Source organism: Copadichromis virginalis, linkage group LG7, assembly GCF_057382275.1.
Source record: "Copadichromis virginalis isolate Kocher_CV1m ecotype Utaka linkage group LG7, C_Virginalis_male_GT1.1, whole genome shotgun sequence".
Taxonomy (NCBI): domain Eukaryota; kingdom Metazoa; phylum Chordata; class Actinopteri; order Cichliformes; family Cichlidae; genus Copadichromis; species Copadichromis virginalis.
This window is the reverse complement of record NC_140624.1, coordinates 32380863-32396575: the sequence shown is the minus strand read 5'-3', so window position 1 is coordinate 32396575 and position 15713 is coordinate 32380863. Positions and strand designations below refer to the sequence as shown.

General features: G+C 41.1%; 1 protein-coding gene across 1 annotated transcript in view; it reads right to left on the bottom strand.

Annotated features, from left to right (window-relative positions):
* The window catches only part of dcc (DCC netrin 1 receptor), a 145666-nt gene that overhangs the window by 3788 nt on the left and 126165 nt on the right, over positions 1-15713 (bottom strand). The window contains exon 22 of the mRNA XM_085461002.1: positions 13828-13976. Within this exon, the coding sequence (XP_085317128.1) occupies positions 13828-13976 (149 nt within the window). The remainder of the gene's footprint in view (positions 1-13827; positions 13977-15713) is intronic.

The following is a 15713-nucleotide window of genomic DNA, read 5'->3' as shown; positions in this document are numbered from 1 at the left end:
ATTAGATTAATAACACATATGACACACCAAAGCTTCGAAAGCAGCCATATTGTGTGAAAAAAATTGTACAATCACTTTAAATCTGCTCATTCTGGGACTAATTAAGGTGAACACTTAAATTTTGAGATAGTTCTTACTGACGAAAAATAAAAAGTTTGATTTGTGTGTTAACACACACAAAAAAGTGGTTTACTTACAAGCACAATAAAATAATAAAGAAAACTTTGGGTTACACCGTTATTGATAGTAATGCTTTAATATGAGTTATATTTAATATACTAACTTATACTTTTGTGCTCATGTTTTGGTTTAAAAGTCAGATTATCCGCTGATTTCCTCTAACCTCGACCCATCTGCAACCCTGATGATGCTAATCTGGATGTTTGGCACCGTAATGTAAAATATAAACATGATGGCAATGATTTTTTGTAAAATGTAAAATATTAGTCTTTGTGGGCAATATTTAAAAATACAGATTAAGTTAAAAAATATTTTTTAATTATTATTGCTATCCTGTTTTGAGGGGGGAATCAATCCTGCTGGTCTACAGTTAAACATCTCTCATGAGTTTGGTTCAGTTAAAGCTTTTAACCTGAACAGATGGATCATGTTGGGTCAGCTTTCGACTGGTTTTCTGCCTCGGGACAAGATAACACCCCCTCCAGTCATATATAGATTTTTTATACCGCCCCCATTTAAAACATCAACAGCAGTAAAGAAATATCAACCAGCAGCAGCAGCAGTCTGTATACCAGTTACCACCTAACTGACAGTCCTGTGACATCAGAATGTCAGAGTTTTCAAAGCATAGAGAATTCGATTTACACTGAAAGCTGCAGTAATGTTTATTTTTTTAATAAACTGAAATAATTTAAGTTATCATTGCGTAATATCTCATATCCTTTATTTTATCTTTCATTAGTTGCATTCTGAGAAGGGGAAAGTTGGTCAAGCAAACATCCCTTGAAAAAACTTTCGATGCCAACGACTGATGCAGTTACATCATACACACTACTGAAATGTAAGTAACTTGTTAGTAAATGTGATTGGATTAGTTTTACTTAAAAGATGCATCATATTCACAGATTTCACTTCTTTACAAATTATTACTGTGTAGTATTAGCTGCAGTGCCAAACGTGTAAAGAATCTTGCTTCTCAGTTAGTGAAGTGAAATGTCATTGTACATTTGTTCCTACACAGCTCACAGCTTCCTTTGAGTAGTAAATACATCACAGAGTTACCTAGGCAACCAGAACCTGCAATATCTGCTAGTGACCACCTGTCAGATTAAAAGTAATGCAGGGCAAGTGGATTGCTTCGTGTGTAGACAACCCTTCAGGGAGCTGCTGGGCAACTGGAATACATCCACTGATGGTTAAAGTCCTTGCATGCTTCCTTGTGTTTTTACTGATTTATTTCATCCTGATGGATATTTTTCATTTTGTTTTACATCCTGCATTTTTAGGGTAACTGAAATATTTCAGGAAGAGAATTACATAATCGCTGATTAATCAAGAAATTAGAAAAAAAAAAAAATCAAATGGACACGCACGAAGAAGTTGCATTGCCAGCAGGGGGAGATAATATATTTAAAGCCCAAAAGTCGGCAGTGAGCAAAAAAACGTATGAAGTACAGTCCAAGGTCCTTAATCAGCAGAAACGATTAAGCTAGGCGGCTAATATGCGTTTACATATAAATGTGTTAATAATCTCTGTTTAAACACTTTCCTGTGATTATTTCATGTTGATTTGAAGAGTTAAAACAGCGCTGCTATTTGGCCAAACTGAACATCTACTGTATAGGCTCCCTGTATAGCAAAAATATTTGGGATATTTTTCAGATACATTAAGTCTGTCCCCATCGAGATGCCTCAAAGAGATCTGAAAAAGTACTTCCACAATTCTAAAATCGTATCCTTCCATTCAGTAACAAAAATTATGCTATATCACGGATTTTGCTGTACTGACTGTGCCAAGCTTGGCAACCTTCGTCTTCATAATGGCATTTAATAACTATGACAAGCTTTATCCAAGTAGAAGGACCCTCCAGGACGGAAAAGGAAAGATCAAGCCCAGTTCTGTTGATCAAATTTACTCAATATGCAAAATATGTCTCTTGTTGTTCAACTCAGACAATAAATTGGTGTCTAAAACTGTTTTTAATGATTTGAAAAACATGATAAACTGTTCTTTCAAATTATACTGAATGCAGCATGCCAATAATGCTAATTATGAGCCCAATCAATGAATACTTTAGGATACTTTTAGTTTATTCATGCATTGTTTTAGTTTCTCCAGATAATTTGGGAGATATCCAATGCTACTTCACCTTGTAATACTCTTGGCTTCTACCAGGCCCATTTTTCTATTGTCTATTGTTCTACATTGTCCTTTATATGCACTTTGGCATGTATGTCTGCCAGTATAATTTAATCTAGTGGCTCATGTAGCTTCCCCTGAAGACAATTTTCCATCTAATTTAAAACACATTTTGGTTAAAATTAGCATTTAAATTATGTTTTTTTTGTAAAAACAGGCTTAAAAAACCTCCTTCACCAGGTTCTGTTCATTTTTAATCTCTCCTTCATAGCTGTTGAGCAGGTGACATAAATCTCTCTTGCTCGCTCTAGACATAAAGACCTGTTGTGGATTCACATTAAGGAAAAGGAAGGACACACTGCACTTGTAAGGTTGTCTTTTGTCAGTGTAACACATGGGGAGTGTGACCTTGTGGCCTTCCACTTTTATTTCAAATGAGAAAAGCTCATCTCAGAACTCCACACTGCTGTAGATTGCCCACTTCACATGGGCAGAAAATTCTTCTATATAAATCACAAGCGGGTGTAAAAAAATCCTTAAAAAACCCAGTGACCTTTTGATCTCATTTGTTGACCTGTAACAGCAGTTTCAACGAGTAAGTCAATGCTTCATCGATGGGATAAAACGCCCATCGATACTCTATGTTTCCCTCTGATATCCTGTTGACCTTGAATGAAACTCCTCTGTGCTCTGTCAGGGATTCATCCCGACACAGCAGAGCAAGCAGAGCACATGCAAACCTTGTTTCACACTAACTTAGATAAATGTGGTTACGTGTCTCCATCTGTCCAAGTATCCCACTCTTTCTTTCCTACAAGTTAGCAATGAAATGCGTAACGCGTTAAATGTCTCATAGTTCTGAGCGACTTGGAGGAGACATAAAGATGCAAAGAGGCGTGGTGCCATTTAACAGAGCTGAATACAAAGGGACTGATCGACAGACTTTCTGCTGCATTGAACAAATGCCAGAAATACTGAATAAGCTGTTAGTAAGAAAATGTGGGTCTGAGTGGTATCACCTCTTTGTTGACTTATTTTCTCTCCCCACAGGACATTAAATAGTTCACTCAACAGTCAGAAGCAAATCAAGAAGTTTTCTTTTAATCATTTTGCACCTTCACCATCAGCTTTCATGCCCATTGTGGCATCTGTAAAGCAAGATGCATTGCATTATAGTGAATTGGGAGTGATTATGAACAGATTGTGAAGGACAAATTCAAAAAGCCTGGACTGCATATACTTATATTCGCATTGAGATTAGATGCTACTAAATGTTTACGCCCAATAACTGCCTGGTGAGGTTGTTCTGTGGCCAGCTGGATGAGCAAAGTGTCAAAACATGAGCTATTTAGGATGAAGAGATGCTTTAATAATAATAATGGGTGAATGGGTTAAATGCAGAGGAGTAATTTCCCTACGGGGACTAACACATACACATAATACAACAACAACAACAATAATAATAATAATAATAATAATAATAATAATAATAATAATAATAATAATAATAATAATAATACATTTTATTTATAAAGCGCCTTTCAAGTCACCCAAGGACACTGTACAATAGATAAAAACACATAATATAACAATGACACTATGAAGAACAATAAAACAAAAGCACAGGATATAATTAACGAACAGTGAATATACAGATTTGAACTGATGGGTTTTGAGTTGAGATTTAAACTGGGGGAGAGAACCAATGTTTCTTATATCTGGTGGTAGAGCTCCACAGCCTGGGAGCAGAGCAGCTAAAAGCTCTGCTTCCTGTGGTGGTGAGGCCAAAATAAGGCACAACAAGCTGGACAGAAGAAGATCGAAGTGAGCGGGCAGGAAAGGTAGTGCTTAACAGGTCAGAAACGTAAGGAGGTGCGAGGTTATGAATGGCCTTGAAGGTGAGCAGAAGAAGTGAAGTTCCTGAAGAACAGGGGTGATGTGCTGGTAGGACGGGGTTCTGGTGATAATGCGAGCAGCAGAGTTGTGAACCAGTTGAAGCTTATGGAGGGATTTTTGGGGGAGACCATGCAAAAGAGAATTGCAGTAGTCAATACGGGAGGTAACAAGACCGTGGACAAGAATGGACGTGGACTGTGTGGAAAGAGAAGGACGTAATCTGTTAATGTTGCGTAGATGGAAATAGGCAGAACGGGTGAGATTCCTGATGTGAGACTTGTAGGAAAGTGAACTGTCTAATGTGACACCAAGGCTCTTAACCTGAGAAGAAGGCAAAACTGTGGAGTTATCGATGATGAGTGAGAAATGGTTCGCCCTGTAGGCATAGGGTCAAGATGACATGTTACCAGAGATACTGAAATTACATGAGCTAATATTTCTCTTTTCTCTGTTTAAACACTGGATATCGTTTCTGTCCCCTATTTTGAATAAAATATGTGTTTATAGCATTTGCAAATCATTTTCATTTCATGGATAAAAAGTCCACAATAACATGCTGGGCAGGTGTTAGAAGGTAAAAATGTGTTGGGAATATTTAAGGCCAGGCGGTAGCCTGGGAAAGTGTTACTTTCTGTAGATCTTGATTTGTCTACTTCTTTCTATCATTTTTTTGATATGAATAGAAGCAGAGATGCTCAAACAGGAAGAAGTGGGGATAAGATGTCACTTCAGTGAGTTGATAGTAATGTATATGTTCAGTAAGCGTTTCCGACTTTCAGAAAGTCTAAAATTCCGAACTCTACACTCAGAGTGAATAAAACTCGAAGCGATCGTGGCTCAAGAGTTAGGAGTTCGCCTTGTAATCGGAAGGTTGCCGGTTCGAGCCCCGGCTCGGACAGTCTCGGTCGTTGTGTCCTTGGGCAAGACACTTCACCCGTTGCCTACTGGTGGTGGTCAGAGGGCCCGGTGGCGCCAGTGTCCGGCAGCCTCGCCTCTGTCAGTGCGCCCCAGGGTGGCTGTGGCTACAATGTAGCTTGCCATCACCAGTGTGTGAATGTGTGTGTGAATGGGTGGATGACTGGATATGTAAAGCGCTTTGGGGTCCTTAGGGACTAGTAAAAGCGCTATATAAATACAGGCCATTTTACCATTAATAAGGAGTCTGAGGATGTCTTTGATGGTTGAGGTTAGAGGCCACTTGGTTCATTTTGATGTCCATGGACCATCTGCGGCCTGCTGTCCAGATCACACTGAGGCCAGCACAGACACTCATACAAAGGTACAAAGAGTCCTGTTCCTGTCACTTCAACAAACATTTCACTGAATTCCATTTAGTTCCTGGAGACAAATTTGAGGAAATACCAACATGAAGTGTCTTAGTAAGGTGTTTTCATCCTAATATCTTGGGGTACGCTGGAATTCTTAGCCTTTAGTTTTTTCTGTGGTTTCTCTTGCACTGACAGGCACCCAGCAGAGAAGCACTGCTGTGAACGGGGTTTTTTCAGGGAGGTCAAAATCAGTTCTAGCACTAGAAAAGCTTAAATATGCCTTGATTCTCCTAGTCCTGGCACTTTTTTTTCTAAAGATTCCCCTCATGTTAAGTTTTGATGATGATCTTGGAGGAAAACTCTAACAAGTTGATTTAAAATATCCTATAGGTGTTTCATTTGGATTGCAATCCAGTGATAATGAAGGTCACAGCACCTGCATCAAATGATTCAGTAAGCCCAGGTGTTTTATGCATAGAAGCGTTGTCATCCTGTAACAGGGCATCTTCATCATCTTCATCATCATCAAAGCTTGGTACAGATTTGCAGTGATCTTTGCCTCTAAGGAAATAATAATATAACCCAAATTATGACAGCAAAGTTGTTAATACTTTTGAAAAGACAATATCAGAATCAGATATCAGAATGAATATATAAAAAGAAAAACAGAATATTTGTTTTAGATCCAGTTCTCAGGAATGGGAAGTCGAAATTCAATTTTCATATTTTTCCAGATATAGTAATTATCTTGTTAGTATCTTACACATTGTGGGTATATACAAAAAGCCTGGCAATAGGTCTGGCAATCCAGAAGGTCAGTCTCATGGCTGATGGCTCAGCTGATTTTAATTGGTAAATCACAAACACTATTTAAGCTGCTTCTGGCTACCATTGTTGCTTTTAGTACAAGCCACTTTTCCCCTTCTTGCTGATTCTGATTTAATACAATGTCTCTTTTCATTGATGCCCGCTTGGTGCTGCTCTGCCTGCCTCAGGATTTAAATATACACACATGGAAGGCTGGAGAGAAAACACGCTGCTGAAAATACCTTAAAACCAAATTATGTATAGCTGATTTAAAGAATGATGCGGGCTTATTTTTCTAGGAGTTGTGTTTTCAATAGAAAAATGTGCTTGAGGCCAAAAACATTATAGAAGTCCAATTTAATTCTGCTCCCCTTCTTTCTATGATAGTTTGCAGGTATAACAATATAATAAAAGCACCATTGTGCTGTACTGACATTAGTCACTCACCCTGTGTCACAGTCTATTAACTAGCTGTGTGTGTGTGTGTGTGTGTGTGTGTGTGTGTGTGTGTGTGTGTGTGTGTGTGTTTGATGGATAGGCCAGGGGGCTGATGGGAAAAGACTAGATCAATTACAGAGATAGAGCAGCAGATGAAGGGACAGACCTGCTGACCTTTAAGACCTCTCCCTCCCTCTCTCTATCCCACCCTCCCTTCCTCCCATACTTCCAATTCATTTTCTCCACTCGTCCTTATCAGCTTCTCTGCTGATTTGCGCTCATCTTTATCATCCAGTCTTTATTTCCTTTCCTCTATAACCTCCCAACTTCTCTCCTTTTCTCTGTCCTGCTTCTCCCTTCCCTTATTACAGCATCCCTCTCCCCTTGTTGTCGTGGTAACCATCTCTTTCCCCTGTCCCCCTCCCTTCCACATATTGTCCTCTTTTCTCCTGGTCTTCTAATCTTTCCTTCATTTTACCTCCCTCACCTCTCTCTCCTCTCTTCTCCTCTTTTCTTCCTCTGGCCTCTCTCCTCTTTTCCTGTTGCTGTGGAAACCCCCCCTCCCCATTCCTGTCCTATTGTCTTTGAGTCACATATGAATATTTAACAAGTCCCGACGTCCAACGTCTCTCCACATCATCTCTTGTCATTTATCTTTCTGCTTCTCCTCTTCCCTTCCTTCCTTCACTCTTCTCCTCTCCATCAGCCTCCCCATCTGTCACCATGCTTACTCCCGAGTCTCTCTCTATAACTTCTCCTTCATCTACCTCTCCTTTCTCATCCTGTACTGTGATTTTAGTCATCTTCTTTCTCCTTTTCCTCCTTTGTGCCCTCCTTCAACCCCATTTTCTCTTCCAAGTCCACCTTCTCCTTGCTGTTCTGTTTACTCAATTTTAATTTCTCTTCCTCCCTGTCACCCCTTTATCTCTTATTACTCCCTCTTTCTCTGACAATTATCCTTTCCTCATTCGAATGCCTCCACCATTGTATTTTTCATTTCATGCCCTTTAAGCCTTTCTTTGCCCCTTCTTTCACTTTCACTTTCTTTCACTCACAGAGGCTCTCTCTTTCCTTTTCCCCTGCTCTTCTTCTTTTCCCCTTCCATTTCTCTCCCCCCCCTCGTCAGTTTCACTCACTAATGAACACTGTTTTATTCCACAGCTGAAAGGCCACCGACACGCTGGAGGGAAGGAAACAGGTGTAGTGACAAATCTCCACCTGTGTGAGAATGTCTGTTTATTCCAACCTCTGTGAACCTTACGTTCTATTTTTCTTTCTGTGTGCCTTGGTTTTACAACACGTTTCTGGTTATCAGAATCAGAATCAGAATCAGAATGGGGTTTATTGCCAAATGTTGAGCAGGTTTACAACATTAGGAAATTGCTGCGGTGCTTCAGTGCAAACATAGTGTCATAAATAGCACTTAAATAGACATGGAAAAATAAAAGTAGGGATAAGAATTAAAAGTGCTACGTGGAAAGATATGTGCATGAGATATACATGAGATATATACATGAGAATAAGAATTAAGAGTGCTACGTTGAAAGATATATACATGAGTGCAGGTGGTGATCAGTGCCAAACATGGAATGATGCAGTGAACACAGCGTAGGGTCATGTGTTAGTGGCGGGTACAGTCATATGGTTATTGTTCATGTGTCCAACAGCAGAGGGGAAGAAACTGTTCTTATGGCGAGAGGTTCTGGTGCGAATGGACCGGAGCCTCCTGCCTGAGGGGAGCAGGTCAAACAGACTGTGTCCAGGGTGAGAAGGGTCAGCTGAGATCCGAGCTGCACGCCCCAGTGTCCTGGAGGTGTACAGGTCCTGCAGAGATGGGAGTCTGCAGCCAATCACCTTCTCAGCAGAGCGCACAACACGCTGCAGTCTCTGTTTGTCCCTGATAGTGGCTCCAGCGTACCACACGGTGATGGAGGAGGTGAGGATGGACTCGATGATTGCAGTGTAGAACTGCATCATCGTCCGTGTTGGCAGGTTGAATTTCTTCAGCTGCCTCAGGAAGTACATCCTCTGCTGGGCTTTCTTGATGACGGAGGTGATGGTGGGCTCCCACTTCAGGTCCTGGGTGATGGTGGTACCCAGGAAGCGGAATGAGTCCACAGAGGTGATGGGGGTGTCAGTCAGGATGATGGGGGGGAGTGGAGCTGTGTGCTTCCTGAAGTCCACAATAATCTCCACTGTCTTCTGGGCGTTCAGCACCAGGTTGTTGTGGCTGCACCAGGACACCAGACGTTCAACCTCCCTCCTGTAGGCAGACTCATCCCCGTCCGAGATGAGTCCAATAACGGTGGTGTCATCTGCGAACTTGATTAGCTTGACAGACTGGTGGGTGGAGGTGCAGCAGTTGGTGTACAGGGAGAAGAGCAGAGGAGAAAGAACACAGCCCTGAGGGGAGCCGGTGCTGATGGTCCGGGAGTCCGAGACATTCTTTCCCAGCCTCACATGCTGCTTCCTGTCCGTCAGGAAGTCAGTGATCCACCGGCAGATGGGATCAGGCACATTCATCTGGGAAAGCTTGTCTCGGAGATGGTCTGGAAGGATGGTGTTGAAGGCAGAGCTGAAGTCCACAAACAGGATCCTGGCGTAGGTTCCTGGGGAGTCCAGATGCTGCAGGATGAAGTGTAGGGCCATGTTGATGGCGTCGTCTACAGACCTGTTGGCTCTATATGCAAACTGCAGGGGGTCCAGGAGGGGGGCCGTGAGGGTCCTGAGATGGGAGAGAACTAGGCGCTCAAAAGACTTGATGACCACAGATGTCAGAGCCACGGGTCTGTAGTCATTTAGTCCAGTGATCCTAGGTTTCTTGGGGACAGGGATTATGGTGGAGGACTTGAAGCAGGCAGGCACATGACATGCCTGCAGTGAGGAGTTGAAAATGCCAGAAAACACTGGGGCCAGCTCGTTTGCACAGTGTCTGAGGGTGGCAGGAGACACACCGTCTGGGCCGGGAGCTTTCCGAGCATTCAGATTCTTAAACTGCTTCCTCACATCTGCTTCATGAATATGAAGAGTTGTGGTGGGAGGAGGTGGTGTGAAATCCTCTTTTGTGTGGGGTGAGGAGGGGGGTGTTGTAGGTGAACGGTTTGAAGGTGGTGATGGCTCTATGGAGGGGGGAGAGGTGGGGGAATTAGTGTCCAAAGTGTCTCTATTGTTGGGGCCGTTGGAGGTGTGAAGGCTGCCTGATGGCTCGTCAAAACGGCAGTAGAAGTCGTTAAGGGTGTTGGCTAAGAGCAAGTCATCAGTGGAGTGGGGGGTTTTAGGCTTGTAGTTGGTGATATTCCTAAAACCTTTCCACACAGAGGCCGAGTCATTCTCTGAGATCTGCTGCTGCATCTTCTCAGAGTGCTGATGTTTAGCAATGTCCACTTCTTTAGTGAACCTGTACTTGGCCTCTCTGTAGCAGTCCCTGTCTCCGCTTCTGAACGCCTTTCTCTTTTCCAGCCACAGCTTTTTGAGTTTAGGAGTAAACCAGGGTTTGTCATTGTTATAACTCACCCTGGTGCGTGATGGCACAATGCTGTCCTCACAGAAGTGGATATAGGAGGTGACAGTGTCCGTAAACTCGTCCAAGCTGTTAGAAGCAGCCTTCAATGTGTCCCAGTCTGTGGTCTCCAAACACGTGCGAAGCTCCTCCACAGCCTCGTTGCTCCACAGTTTTTTAGTCCTCACGACAGGTTTGGAGAGCTTCAGCCTCTGTCTGTACGCGGGGATTAGGTGGATCATGAAGGATTATCTGAAGGTTTGCAAGACCCCCCCACCCCCCTTTATTTTAAAATGATGAACAATAAACAAAGCTAATTTTTACAGTTTTTGAGGTGAGTTTCTTTCGTAAACAACGCTACGTCCAGATGAACAGATTCAACTTTTGGAGATTTACTTTCCTGGATGATTGAGAATGCATCAAGAAGTTTCTTTCGTAATTGACTCATCAAATCAGATCATCTAATCATTGAGTAGTCAAATCAGAAGTTAATTAGAATAAGCTTGTTTGCACCTTCCAGTATGAATGGCATTCCCATATTAAACACACACTTGATGGAGGACAGTAACTGACTTTTGAATCAAGCTGCAATTTTCAGGCCTAAAAAAAGCCAGTGCAGAAATGCTAAGAACTGCAGTTCCACTATAGGCCACACCACAGACTTCCATGGTAAACCATGAAACTTTAAAGATTCACAGCTTTGGTTTCTATGGATAGTTGCCTCCTTCACATCTGCAGAATGGGTGACTCTATTGCTCATAACTACTTCTATTCAACTGTATTTGTTGTTGTGGTGTCTATTGGATTAGAACTATCTCAGAAACATGTTTTGTTGTTTGCTACATACCATCCTGTAGCTTGCTTTTTGTTTTCAGGTTGCTGCTGGTTGTGTAATTGTGTGGGGGATATTTTGGGTTGAGTATTCTTGCTGACCATGTCCATGCCTTTAAGACCTCTTTTCAGCAGAATAATGGAGCATGCCATCAAGTTAAAAAAAAACCCCAAATAACTGCTTTCTTGAACATGACCATGAGTTAACTGAAGTCAAATGCTCTCAGGAGTCACCAGATCAGATGTGGTGACGTTATCATGTCGGTGTGGACCAATATCAGATCTGAAGGCAACAGAGAACACCAGCAACCACATTTTTTATGTCTAATAAAGCAAAGCACAACTACACAAGTTGTGCTTTACCACAAATTATCATTCATATGTTGTACTCTATAATTTCCTATTTTAGGAATTAATTTATTATTGAATGTGTATCTTTCATCAGTGCATTTTAATTAAGTGTTATTGTGCCGTATCAAGAGAAAATAAGAAGCTTGGATGAATACATAATTACATGAATATAGCAGTTAAGGTTAAGATAATAGAAACACTTTAAATGAAATCAATTACATTAAATGTGATCATCTGACTCAAACTTTTATTGTTGTTACATTGAAGGCGTGTCCTTTTTTTCAGTGCTAATTGTGCTAACTATTACTTACTCATCACATTTCACTGATTAATTTTAAGGGATTCTGTCACCGTTTTACTATGTGAATTTTATATAATTATTTGTCAATCTGTGAACATTACTGACACTTCCTGTCTGCAATAGTTAAGAAACACACTCAGGACACAATAACCCTGCACAAACCTCCCGTTATTTGAAGAAGACGCTGTGATGTCGGTGTGGACCAGAAGATAGGCAACAGAGAACCTCTGCAAGCACATTTTTATTACGTCTACTATAGCAAGACGCCATGCGGCTGCTGTTCTATAGGAGAAATAGTGCAAGTTTACATATGTGCTTAGTTTATTTAATCTTACTGTTACTGTCTTACTGTTCATTTTAACGGCACATTATATTGGCTGTTGATGCACTCTGAGAAGGTTGAAGATCTCCACAAAAGCAAGAAATTACGCTAAATTTTTGTGGTTACAAACTGCTAAAAATGACGCTGCTGTACTGTGTAGACTATTAACTTGCTATGAAGCTATTTCACTGCAGTTTTAATGTCATTTTAGGAGTTCTAGCGAAATCCCCATAAACAGTTTCAGCATCTCCTCATCGACGTACCCTGAATTCAGTTTCTTTCCTAAACTATGTGAAGATATCAGCTCTATTGCAATTTACAGTCTCTGTAATGATAATATTGATGACACATTGTACTTGTTGTCATAAATGTGCTTTTCTCCACAATGAAACATCAGAATCACTTTTATTGTAAACAAACGAGGAATTTGTTGTTGTGCCATATAGGGCAAAAAACAGTGGCGCAGAAATATAAAAAATAGATACACACAAAAGGGGTTTATGCCAACTACTGACAGATACAGAATACAAATGAGAAAATAAGAAATATGTAGCGATTGTGAGCGGAGGGGTGGAGTGTAAAATATAGGTAGGACATGATGTGCAAAGTGCATATCAGTACATATCAGTCACACCTACTTCACATGCTGAAGCACCGAAGCGGTCGGCGCTCTGCTCACTCAGCTCATCTGAGAGCTTTGCTGCCACTCACTGCTGATGCTGTGCACGTAGCATTTCAAAAACTACCTCTGCAAACATCCACCTGTAGGCTCTGAGTCAACATTCCCCTAGGGGGGGGAAGTTATTATCATCGCTCCCGATTCTCTTCTCACTCCCTGCTGAGGTATGTATTTCCTCATGGAGCCTAGATGCCAAATATCAAATCCATACTACTTTTACTGCAGCTGCCGCTACTACCACATTACTATACTGAAACTACAGCTCATTTAAAATAACTGGCTTGTAATATTTAATCTTTCAAAGAAGTTACTTCAGTCAATTTCAAACAAATCACTACCACAGAAACAATAAAATATTACTTGAAGTAGTATAGGAGAAACTGGCACCTGAATCTGGCATTACACTGTTAAAAAGTTGCTGTAAAATTCCAGGTTGCTAGGTTTGATAGCTTTTAACTATTACTTTACACTGAACTTCCTCTAATCTACAACAACAGTAAAATAACAATACTGTTCTGTAAAAAATATGAGCTTTGCAGTATAACGTTGTTAAATATAAGGATACACCTCGGAAAAAAAGATTTGAAGCGCAGATATAACTTATAATATTTTAAATGTATTCTTCAAAAGTGTAGGTTTTCATGGAGTATTTTTAGCACAATATTTTAGCAGTTTACATTAACTTTTAGCCACTCCTAGGCCTCTTTTTTTCATGAGGGGGTTGTGTATCCATCTTTTCTCAAAGGTTCCTCCAAAAGATATTTAGGAACAGTAAGGACCAAAATCAGTAATTCAAAGAAACCTCTAAGAGGATTTTTCAGTAGATGACCTCAAACAGTTCTGAGCAGCAGAACACTAGTTGATACAACCAATTGCTGGAGTAACTATTTGTGATTCATGGTTTCTATAACAACACATAGAACACACAGCTGTCTAAACAGTTTTAAATCAATGCTGCAACTGAATTTAACATAAAGACAAAGACATTCATTGTTTCTATGACTAAAGGCCCACAGAAACAATGTGTAACAAGGACACTCGCCTCTGTGATGTTGGTGTAGTGCAAAACATCAATCAGCAACGCCCGCTACAACATGTTCACAATGCAGACTTACGTTGGCAGCTGAATCCTCCGCGGGTTTTGTTCCTCCCTCTTCTGGTAAGTCCGGCGCCGTGGGCACTGAGACAGGCAGCAGGGGAGAGCGAGCCTTACCGGCCTGACCCAGAGAGGCCGTCTTCACCTGGGGCTTCGGGAGGCTCGCACCTGGAGACACAGATGAAGTTTTTTTTCAACAAGTGTTTGCTCCTGGGATTTGGGGTTGTTGTTTTTTTTTTTTTTTTCAACTTTTACTTGCTGACATCAAATTTGAAAATGTTTTTCGTGTAGTGTCCACTTTTTTAAGTGATGTTCCAACAACAACTAGGATGACTGAACTGAACCTAATGAATGCTGTGCTTGTCGATGTTGTACTGAAAGCGCATCAGCTAATGAGTGCTAGAATGTCACTGTATACAGCCTGTTTTACATTCTCATTTTAAGTTGTTTTCCACCAAATGTGGGTGATGTCAGCGATGAGGATGGGGGAAGGTTTTTATCAAGATATAGAGGGAAAATCCATCTGTTTGGAAAAAACTATATCAGGGAAAGTATAATCCGGGCAGGATGGGTGACAACTGCTGGTTCTTGCAAACAGAGATGGATATGCACGCTGACCTTGTTGAATTGTCATCTGGTTTGTTTTCAGAAGAAACCCATTTCAACAGTGTTGATGGGAAACACTGAATGAAACATAAAAATCTTTGGTAGTATTATATTCTTTGACTTGCTACTAGGAATCCACCACAAAGAAACAAAACAAATAACTGCAGACAAAAAACAAAGATTGAAACAAGACGACAAGAAAAAAAAGAAAGGACCTCAACAGTTACCTTTGTATTGCCGACTGCTGGCCAGGTATTGCATCACTTTAGAGTTTCTCTAAAATGGATGAGTACTTGCATGGTACTTTTTCTTGTTGGACACTCAACGCACTTTTATCTACAAACCACACTCATCTGTTCACACATTCATCCATAGTACTTTATGTGTGTGTAGTATGAGTGCTCACACACAGTGTTGGGGAGTAACGGAATACATGTACTGCCGTTACGTATTTAAAATACAAAATATGAGTAACTGTATTCCGTTACAGTTACCGTTTAAAAAGGTGGTATTCAGAATACAGTTACTTTGCTGAAATAAATGGATTACACGGCGGTATTTTCCTGTTTCATATTGTGGCGGGTCAGGCCTGTTTGGGTTTTGCTTGCTACGTTCTGTTGTTCCAGGTGGCAGCGTTACGGTTGCCATGGTTACAGGGTGACGCTCTCTCTCTGCGTGTTTCCTGGGTGAGAGAGGCCTTTTTGTTGTTGTTGTGCTAAGCTAACAGGCAGAATGCTACCGGTATAGCTCTAAAGAATGTAGCATCATAGGCAGTGCAGTCCGTGTTGCAGGGAGAATGGACTGCCATACACGTTATGGGTCTGTGAGTGCGAGGAGGGAGAAAGAAAGGAAAAGTACGAGCTGTCATCGAGCAAAAACGGGAGCTGGAAGCATGTAAATATAATAATAACCACTGCAGCCAAGAAGAGTGCCTGACGAGCCCAGTTGTAAGTAAGCTATTAAGACTCGACTGTACACCGTGTTCGTGTTTTCCTCCAAAAACAATAAGTTCTGTTGGAGCAGCCTTTCAACGCCTCTCTCTGTCTCTCGCAAGCAAAGTTGACCACAACAAAGTAAAGCTAGTTTTTGGCTACGAGCCCGACACGGAGCACGTATTAGTCAGAGGTCCCTTTACTACGGTTCGGAGCCGCGGACCTTCAGTAACAGTAATAAATCACAGCAATAGTACATTCACGTTGTAAAAAGCATGATAATATATTAGGTAATCCAAGTACCGTATTTCCCGGACTACAAAGCGCACCTGAATATTAGCCGCACAAGCTAAAATCAGGGGAAAAT